This window comes from Wasmannia auropunctata, unplaced genomic scaffold (assembly GCF_000956235.1).
Source record: "Wasmannia auropunctata unplaced genomic scaffold, wasmannia.A_1.0 LD320605.1, whole genome shotgun sequence".
NCBI classification, from domain to species: domain Eukaryota; kingdom Metazoa; phylum Arthropoda; class Insecta; order Hymenoptera; family Formicidae; genus Wasmannia; species Wasmannia auropunctata.
In genome coordinates this window covers 31,426-42,345 of record NW_012042285.1, presented here as the reverse complement: position 1 = coordinate 42,345, position 10,920 = coordinate 31,426, and the positions used below count along the sequence as shown (strand labels likewise).

At 30.6% G+C, this 10,920-nt stretch overlaps 1 protein-coding gene across 2 annotated transcripts in view; it reads left to right on the top strand.

The window, feature by feature from the left end:
* The first annotated feature begins 1,922 nt into the window (after nucleotides 1–1,922).
* The window catches only part of LOC105460511, a 17,434-nt gene continuing 8,436 nt past the window's right edge, over nucleotides 1,923–10,920 (top strand). Inside the window, exons 1-3 of one of the 2 annotated variants that reach the window (XM_011706962.1) lie at nucleotides 1,923–2,272; nucleotides 2,369–3,996; nucleotides 7,075–8,811. In XM_011706962.1, coding sequence (XP_011705264.1) covers nucleotides 2,020–2,272; nucleotides 2,369–3,996; nucleotides 7,075–8,811 — 3,618 coding nt within the window. In that variant the 5' untranslated portion in view covers nucleotides 1,923–2,019. Of the gene's footprint in view, nucleotides 3,997–7,074; nucleotides 8,812–10,920 lie in introns of both variants that reach the window. The other variant, XM_011706961.1, reaches the window with a different exon arrangement.

Here is a 10,920-nt window from a genome sequence, read left to right as displayed (position 1 = left end):
TTTTTTTAAGATTTTATTTTTTTTAAGAAAAAATTTTTTGAACGATATTGAGGTTTAGAGAGAGTTTATAAAGAATTTAATTATAAAAAATTTAAAAAGTAACATCCTGATACCTATTATCATTTTTTGAGAAATTGGTAAAACTGCAAAAAATGTAATTTCAAGAAAAAAGTTGATTTAAGATTTCACAGCTTTTTACATAACAAAATATATTTACCCGATTCATAATTCTCCTGAAGTGGAATGGCCATAAAATATGGTTTGAAAAATCAAACCTTTAATAACTGATTTTTATTATTTGTTCAAGATATAAAAATGGATCAAAATAAAATTCAAAATAAAATTTTATGTACGCTGTTTTTTTCTCATAGAGCATGTCCTTTAATATTTTGTACATAGCAATATTTGTTTTCAAAATTGAATTTTATTTATACGTTTACATATTTATAATATTTAAATTTGTTATAGTTAAATATATAATTTCACAAGTTAGCCGCAGCATTTTTTTAAATAATTGTTCGATTATACTCATTAAAATTCGAAAGAAAATATTTTTGTAGGATAGTTATTTTAAAAATACTGTTATTAATTTTGTTATCAGCAACCGTTCAGATAGATCTATCTGTTTCATGATCTATCATTGAACGTGTAAATCTGTTTTATGCTATACTGTTCTTTTTTGACTCTTAAATCATTTGAAGATGCAGTATACTAAAAGAAATTATAAAAGAACAAAAAAAGGAAAAAAAGAATAAAGAATAAAGGAAAATTTTCAAGAACAATGCGATTATACAGTATCCAGCATTTCAAGGCATGACTCGCGCGATTAACAAAGTGTTGATAACAATAAAATTTTTAACATACTTGCAGCCAGTATACATATAAAGAAAGTTAATAAATTTTGTGTTCATGGAAAGCATGGAGAGAGACATAGATAGATAGATAGATAAATAGATAGAGAGAGAGAGAGAGAGAGAGAGAGAGAGAGAGAGAGAGAGAGAAATACGGAAAATTCTCTTCATTATTTAGCTGCCAAAATGACAATTTTTATTATTTTTTAGCTCAATAAAAGGCAAAATATTTTTGAAAGATTATCCTATTAAAAATAATTAAAATTCTAAATATTTTCTGGGGTGTTTATCTCAAAGATTTTGTCTATCCTTAACGCTTTGACCATTATCAGTGCCTGTAAGCATACCACGAAAATGTTTATCATATATTGTCATTACTTTTAAAAATGTTTTTTTATTTTATTCTTTTACTGAAGTAACAATCCGGAATAACAATTGTTGATTTAAAGATTTGACTTTATTTATATAATACGTTACCATTACGTCAACAGTCTATGTAATCCACGAAAGTGTTCCATACACAATAACTGCTGTTGTTTGGCAAACATAGCGAACTTTCAAGTGATTTATAGTCAAAGGGTTAAAACTAGTGATTTGTAGTCAAAGGTTGAGAAATTACAATATTAATAATCAATTGAAATATTACTTTAAATTATAATAATAATTGCATCATCATAGCATTTAACAGAAAGATTATGTAATTATATTGCGATTTTTATAATTTGCGATACTGATTGTGAGAGTGATCTAATCAAGGTCGAAACGTTTGTCCTTTCATTTTATTAGCGTTAAATGACTAAATTGTAGTCATAAAGGAAGAACCAGCATTAAAATCTAACTCGTAGTTCTTTGACTTAATTATTTTGAATAGAATTGAATTTGAATGTTTATTAATATTGCTCATTAAAATTCAAAATCCAAGTTTAATTTAATTTTTAAATGCCAAGTCAAATCTAATTTTAATTTCTAAAATCTATATAAAGTTTAAACAATTATAATGGATACATTATAAAATCCAAAATAAATGAATAATAGTATTCGTCCAAATATATAATGACATCGATGCAATTTTAATGGTCATATCTGTTTTAGGATCCTATATACGTTGAAGATATCTATATATTTCTGAGTACCAGATATCTCAGTAAACAAAAAGAATACAATCATTATGGCAGACGAAGAAGGTACAGACTGGCTTCAGGAATTGCTACATGATGTACAGCTCTCCCAGTTCTTTACGCGAATTCGAGATGATCTGCAGATTACTCGTCTGCATCATTTTGATTATGTCCAAGCAGAAGATTTGGAGAAAATTGGTCTGGGAAAACCTGGCGTCAGACGCTTGTTGGATGCTGTAAAGAAAAGACGAAACACTCAGTGGAAAAAGAGTTTAATTACCAAAATTAAACCTGGTAGCAGCGGTAAGAGCAACAAACGATCCTCACAGCCCATTGAAACTTCTTCGGTGCTGACATGTCTCATCCAAGACAAAGATGTAACATTGTCCGTTAAATTAGGCGATGGAAGCTTTGGTGTAGTGAGAAGAGGAGAATGGACCTCTCCCTCGGGACGAACTCTGCCCGTTGCAGTTAAAGTCCTCAAAGCAGATGCTCTAACACAGCCGAGTGTTATAGAAGACTTCGTTTCGGAAGTTCAAGCAATGCATACTTTGGACCATCATAATCTTATTAGATTGTATGGTGTGGTGCTGTCACAGCCGATGATGATGGTAACCGAGCTTGCTCCTTTAGGCGCATTACTTGATTATTTACGACAGCAATGTGGCAGAATTTCGATTCTCACGCTCTGTAACTATGCGTTGCAAGTTGCCACAGGTATGGCATATCTAGAAGCAAAGCGTTTTTTACATCGCGATCTGGCATGCAGAAATGTTTTGTTGAGTACTATCGATAAAATAAAAATCGGCGATTTCGGTTTGATGAGAGCGCTTCCTCAACAAGAAGACTGTTATGTTATGACGGAACATAAAAAAGTACCTTTTCCCTGGTGCGCTCCCGAGTCTCTCAAGGCTCGGCATTTCAGTCATGCATCAGACGCCTGGATGTTTGGTGTGACGCTATGGGAGATGTTAACGTTTGGTGAGGAACCTTGGCTAGGCTTAAACGGTTCCGAAATCTTACGTAAAATCGACCGCGAGGGCGAGCGGCTTCACAAGCCAGAAGCAATGCCTCCATATATGTACGAATTGATGCTTCGTTGTTGGGCGAGAGAACCCTCGGAGAGACCGACATTCGCTTTGTTAAAGGAGTCACTGACTGGTACGGTACCATCTATAATGAAAGCTCTAACTTCTTTTGAGGAAGCTGGCAAGATGTCCATTGAGTCAGGAGACCAAATTGCGATCATAGATGGACAACCGGAAAACTACTGGTGGAAAGGTCAAAATCAACGGACTTTTCAAATAGCGCATTTTCCACGCTGTCTGGTTGACCCAATGCGCCGAAAGCAACCAGAAGACATCAGCAAACCGTTGGAGAATTCTTTCATTCATACAGGACATGGAGCGCCCTTCGGCAAGAGTTGGGGCAGCCCTGTTTACATTGACGATGTATATTTAAGAAACCCAATGGATCCTCCGGATGTGTTGGTGGCAGCCTCGGCTGACAATCAGACAAAAAAGAAGTTCTCTTGTGGTACTCCACGTACCAGAAAACAATTCAATTACACAAAATTGCATAACGATGCCAGGTCGAGTCCTATTAAGGTCTCACAAGCGTCATCGACCTCGGGCATTAACCAAGAGGATACTTTGATCGATTTGTCCGCCGAGGAGGAATCGGCGAGCATAAACATGCACGATCAGAAAATTGCATGTAAGCGAGTAATTAACATTCTAGATGAACCTATCGATGGTGAAAAATTCTCTTGGCAGGATGAAGAAAGCAGAACGTATGCCAATTTTCCTGGTAATGTGGATCCTGCGTATTCTGATCCTTTTGATACCTCCGCGGTATTCATGAAGCCACCACATTCGCGATATTATAGTCATGTGCCTGCTGATGTCAATGCTGCTGTGCATGCTAATAATTATCTGAAGACACAGACATATAGAAACGTAAGTGAAGGAGGAGATAACGTTCAAGATACTGTGAATCGTTTTGACCTTGATTCCACTGATATAGAGGTATGTTATTATAGTGCGTATTAGTAGTACGTGTTAGAAATAAAATTTTGAATTATTTGTAATATCTGATGAATATTTTGAACTCAAAATTATTATTTATTTTAAATATTCTGAATCAAGAACATTATAAATGTTTGAAGAAAAAAATGTTTTAAAATTATTGTTAGATATTATTCAAAAGTTACAATATACACTTCAACAAAAAAAAAATTCATCTGTTCTATTCTTCAAAAACAAGCAAATTTTAAGATAGTAACTTTGTCAAAAATGATCATAACGAGTTTTTCAAAAAACATTTTACAGCTTGAAGTCTTCACTTTTTAAATTGATACTTTAGCAAACGACCAACTTTTTTGGAGGCGCTTAAATACAAATGGAGATGCGACAAATCGCAAAATTTTTTCCGAACTTTGCAAAGTTTTATGGCGTGAATTGCACACAAATGCGATATACAGCTTTTGAAAGAATGAATCTTTTCCTTTAATTTGCTTTTTGGTTGAGCGTTGTACGATATTTTTCACCGAGTTATTCAGTGCTATTGAAGCAAAAAATTTTTTTTTTCAACTTTTACTTGGTTATTTTTACTTTAAATTAATAAAATGTTTTGGAGAATAAAACAAGTGATCCTTTAATTTTCCTAAGTATATGCAAGTTATATATATATATATATATATATATATGTTTACAGGCTGTTTCTTAAATAATAAATATTAATAGTAGCATAATTCGTTATAAAAAAAGGTCGGAAAGCCTCCTTTTTTTTTACATGCTCAATGACGCAATTACTATTGCAGGAATTACTGCTTTATTGAGCATTGTAGAATAAAATTGTTTTTAAATAGCATTCACTAATTATATTGCGCTATTCCTTACAAAAAGTTGAGTTCCGAATTTTTTTCTACAATTCTCAATGAAGCTGTAATTATATAGTAGTGATTACTTCATTATACATTGTAAAAGAAAAGGCGGGCAAAAAATTAATGCAAAAAATTAATTGTCGGTTCGCAGACTGCGCATCACTATTCTAAAACAAAATTACGCGGATATTTTGTTGATGGTTTGTACAAACGGGAATATTGGTAACGGGAATTGCTGTGATATATCCGTTATTCAAAAATATTCATAGCAAGTTTAATACAAAATTTTACTATGTACTGATAGTTATAATTAATAGTTTGAAACTTATGCACAAGTTATACATATTAATCATCTTGAATAATTTCAAATAATTGTATAAAAGTAGTAAAATGAAGACACTTTTGTAATATAATTAAAATCGAGTTAGATTATCAAGTTAAAATGAGCTTACTGAGAATTTAATTTACAGTTTAGTCGTTATTGAAATTAGAAAGGTTTAGAATGTGTCAACTAGGCAGCACGGTAACAACATACATATGATTCGCTTAGTGATGTCTGTAACGCGAGATACGATATTATATCTCTTCTTGATAATGTAAAAATAAATTGTCGGTATTTATCTAGCTATCTGTTTAGCTATATTATTATTGCAACTATATTATTACAAATTATTTGATTTATACAGATGCTTATAAAAATAAACATGTAAATTTTTCAAGATATAACTTAATACAAGTGGACATTTGTCAAAATTAACAAAAAAAATTTTCTTTAAAAAAATCTTAAAAATAAAAAATCAATGAGAATAAGAGAAAAGATATATAAATATATAAATACAATTTTTTAATATTACACATTTAAATAAAACTATTATTGTATCCGTAATTATTATTATTTCAATAAAAAATGTAATTTTTTTCTTTTTTAGTACTATATTTTTATAGTATATATTTTAATTTTTCTCTTTTATAAAATAGGTAATTTTATTCTTAAAGATTTTAAATGTTTAGTTTAAACATTTCTAAGAAAAATTTTTTTACGATATTCTTTTCTAAGACATTCAAGATTTTTCGATTTTTTAAGTCATTTAAGATTATCAAGAATTTTTAATAATTTAAAAGAAATTATTTTTAATATTTTAAATAATATTCGAAATAATTTTGCATTTAAATTTTTGAAAAAGATTTTCACCACTAATGGCGTACTTAATGATAAACAAATTTATTTTTGTAATTATGTATTTTGTTTTAAATTAATTGTAAGTTAAATTTAATGTCAATTTCCTTAGATAATATGATTTATATAATCTAACTAAATAACTGTAATATTGATATAAGTTAAATTAGTGAACAATTTATAAAACTGCATACATCTTCATATTAGTTCTCATATATAACGAAAATTTAACAACAAAATGATATAATATGCATTATATATATTCTTTCGAAATTATAAAAAATTTTGCACTCTTTTTTAACAAAAAGAATTTTTTTAAATGAAGGATTGAAATGGATAGTGTGCTTCTACACATTAATATCCTGTAAAGTTATCCCATAAAAGAAATATACAGAATTTATGCGTTAATTATGCGCTCTTGTATAAAAATAATTTCAATTTTTGTTTCACCTTTTAAGATTTTCTTCATAAGGTAAAACGTATAATCTTCATAACGTATCTTCTTCATAAGGTAACAAGTATCTATAATTCATCTAAAATTATAAAACTGAATAAATTAATCATATACGCTAAATCTTTTTATTATCAAATATGCTGTTACATTAAAACAATTTTTGCAACCCTTGAAAAACTTTTAAAACAAAACTTGAAAGTGTCTTAGATTTATTGTAGTCTACTTAGCTTTCTATCAAAATAATTATGTTTCTAAATACTAAATGAAAGGAATGCAAAAAATTTTTTTAACACCAGTATACAGTATATGATTAAAAGAAAATTTCAAAAAGCGTGTAATTTATATAAGTTTATCATTAAATTTTTTTATATAATGAAATTAACGAAAGGTAATGTAATTTTTATACATTTTTATAATTTTTTAAAATTAAAAAATTTATAATTAATTATATAATTATTTTGACAAGAGTGATTGCATAAATTTTTAAAAAATAATTTTGCTAAATGTAAGTAGTTGCAATAAAAATTAATATAGCTAATTTTTAGCTACCTATATTTCATATTATTTTGTTTTGTTTATTCTTTTTTCAGGAGACTCGTCAATGTTCGATAAATCCGAACAAGAGATATCAGCAGGATGCGTTAAATTTGAATGTGAACATGAAAGGAGACGATATTGCGAATCACTACAGTGAAATAGATAAGATCAGTCCGTGTGAATCAAACTGGACTACCTGGCCAGAAGATCTACGCAATGCTTCCGCCACGCAGATGTATATTAACATTTCAGACAGCAATCCCACATCATCATTTACTATCCCAAGTCCTCCTCCTCCTCCTCTTGCTCCTCCTCCTCCTCCTCCTCTTCCACCTCCTCCTCCTCCGCCTCCTCCTTCTCTTGCCCCGAACGTGAGCCCGCCGAAACCCAAATCCAATTGCGAGCTTGCACAGAGCATGAACGAACTATCGTTGAATACTAATTCCAATGGTCAAGAAGTTGCTGCTGTTGTTAAGAAGCTAGATCCGGTGTTTTTGGCTGAGTTAGAGAAACATTTAGGCGAAAAGGAGGCGTCTAAGAACACGAACGCTACCAATGGCAAACATCAACAACAGGAAACTGTTTCCGCGAATTATCTGCACTACTCATCGTTAGAGAAACTGCAACAGAATTTTACGTCTTCTCAGCAGCTTTCATCAACAATGGAAGATGCTGCCAAGCCTCTGTCAATTATCCCAGCGTTAAAGCCTCCGCCGCAGGGAAAACCAAAGTCGCCAGTGGCTACGATGGATCAAGCAAACTCTTCATCGGCGCTATCTAGCAAGGTGCAGAACTCCTGGCAACCAAAAAGCACAAATGTTCAAAGACCGCGACTCCAGAATGATCAGTGTGTATCAGAATCAGCCACCGAGGCTATTGTGAGTCAAATTTGGCACCAAACGCAAACTCTGTCTCAGCAGAACATTTGCCTGGCCAATTCGGCTGTTAACCAAATGTTAATTCCTGTTTCGATGACGCAAACGAATGTTAATCAGGAAATTAGGTTTCAAGAAATCGGTAGCAACGCTTTCAGTAATGGTACGAATGGTCAAAATAGTTCCTGCAATGTCATCAAGCCCACTCTTGTACAGACACAAACTTGTTTGTCAAATCAGAATTGTCCTCAAAACATGTTGCATGTCAATCAGAATATGAGTTTGCTTGAAAGAACCTCTGATAATACTATCGGTAGTAACACGAACGAGGCTCAGCATGGACCTTGCAACGTCGTCAAGGCTGCGTTTGATCAAACACAGGTCTATTCATCAAACAGCCAGAATTATCTTCAAAATTCATTGAGCATTGATCAAAGTGTTTTCGATCTGCGGCAGATTGCCATTAGTAACATTTCTAATACCAGGAATTATTCTCAGTGCGATTCAGCTAATATTTTTAAAGCAAATCAATCCCAAGTTTACTCATTAACTGACGGAAGCCAGAATTATCTTCACAATACCAGCTTCAATCTCCTTCAAACGACTGCCAATCATGTTTCCGATAAGAACGCGAGCGAATTCTCTCAGCATAGGCATTGTAATGTCTCCAAAGTTAGTTCTAATCAAGCACAGATTTATTCGTTGTCAAATCAAAATTACTCGCCGAGTATAGCACCAGGTTTTCATCTGGGCGATCTCGCGTTGCCTCAAACCTGTCTTCAAAATGTGCCAATATCGTCCAACACAAATAACATTCATGGAATCACTCACATACAAAACGATTTGCAGCAGTCGCAACATTTAAAGCCCGTTACAGTTTTATCTGAACAAGTATATGCCGAATTGAAACAAACGGTACGTAATTTGTACATTTGAATAAAATGACACTTTATGATTTAAAATAATTTGTATAGATTACGAAAAATATTTTAAACAAAAATTTCAGATTTTTACAGTAATACAGTGTCTCAATAATTATTAGCACCTTAAATATATCTTGGAATTTATATCTAGAGGAAAATTTATGTAACCAAAATTACACGTTACAAAGAGGGTTATCATATGGCGATAATAATTGTCCAGGTGAATGCGCTTCAAAGATTTCAAGGTCAACTTCGTTTTTTAAAATTGAATTTTTTTACATAATATGAGTACTCTAATTATTCGACATATAATAGTATATATTAAGGTAAAGTTGTCGAAACATCAATATTTTATGAGATATTTAATACTTTATTATACCATATTTCGATAAATATGAAATATCTCGTAAGATATTGATTTCTTGATAATTGTACTACTACTTTTATGCACAGAATAATAAGATGAATCATGTACACGTGATTGGTGTAAAAAAATATAGTTACTTTTTTTAAAAATTGCAATTTTTACATATTCTTTTTGCAAAGAATCTATATTTAAAATGTTAATAGTTATTGAGATACTGTGTATAAAGAAAAGAAATATGATACAACAAATTTTTTGTTATTAAAAATTTCTTTATGCAGATCGAACGAAATGTCAATGCCATCGATATTTTTAAAATAAAACTATAGGTTTTTTCATGTAATTTATTTTTCCTAATTATTTTGCATATAAAAATATAATCTAAAATTATTTTAGAGTAAAAATATTACAAAATATTTCATATTTCATCCTCATAATATTTTGAATATTATGAGGATAAAATATAAAATAGGTATTTCTCAAAATATTTATTTTTTGATGATTGATTCTTTAATACTTATAATAATGGAATGACTTGATTGAGGTAGGAAAAAAACAATTGCACTAAGGAAAGTATGCAATTTGAAAAATTGTATTACATTTAAATTTTTTAAACTAAATTTTGCACCAATGTTAAATTATTGTAATATCTGACTGATGTTCTTTGAATTACATCATATTTGATGTAATTCAAAGATATATTTAATCTCCTTGATGAAATATAATTAATCTTATGAATACATATTCAAAAATGTACTGTTACAATCGATTTTGAGATGTATTGGTCTATTGAAATAGTTCATTATGATCATATATATGTTTATAAAGAACTTGGTATTAATATATATTATATGTAATTATTATACATACAATTATACATATATAAATTGTACAGTATACATACATATATGAGTGGTCCATTTTAAAAGAGACGCATTGAAATTTCTCGTAAAGACTTTCATTGAAATGTTTCGTACAAAAATTTTACAGTTTTGAAGGGAGACATAAAATGGTACCATTAGTTTGATTTTTAATAAACGTGAGAAAATTATTTGAAGGTAACTTTTTCAATTTCTTAAATAAACATTCCCTTATTTTATTGCATAAATACTGGTAATTGTTTCGTAATAATAACTTCCTGAGTTACGTCTTCCTCGAAATTACAAAACTTTTATCTGAAATATTTTTCATTGAAAGCCTTGACTTTCGAGAAATCTCAATGTGTCATTTAAAATGGGTCACTCGGTATATTAGTTTATGTATTCCTAAGAAAATATTAAAAAGATGTAAAACCATTTTTTTCTTAGTTAAGGGCCCTGCCTAGTCAGCCATGAAGCATGAACTCCGCATTGACGGTGGCGACGCTATATCGCGGTAGAAATTAGAAGCTTGTCATATTAGGCCCGTTCTATAATACATCATATATCGTTGTTTTAAGTTATAAACCGTGATAATTCTACAAAATATATTGTACACCGATATAAGCAGTGTAAAATTGATCAATAACAATCGAATATGAAGAGAATACTCGACTTGAAGAAAATAACGGACCTACTGTGAAAAGTGTTGACAACGAATTTTGTGTTGCGTGCCATTTCGTTATTATGTGCTTAATTGTGAAAATGTGACTTGTCTCGTATTTATCAAAGTCGTAAAACTGGATGAAAGCTATAGTTATTGTCGAATTTTATATGACACGTAAAAGTATCTTTTCCATTCCTTTCAACAGCTGTCAAA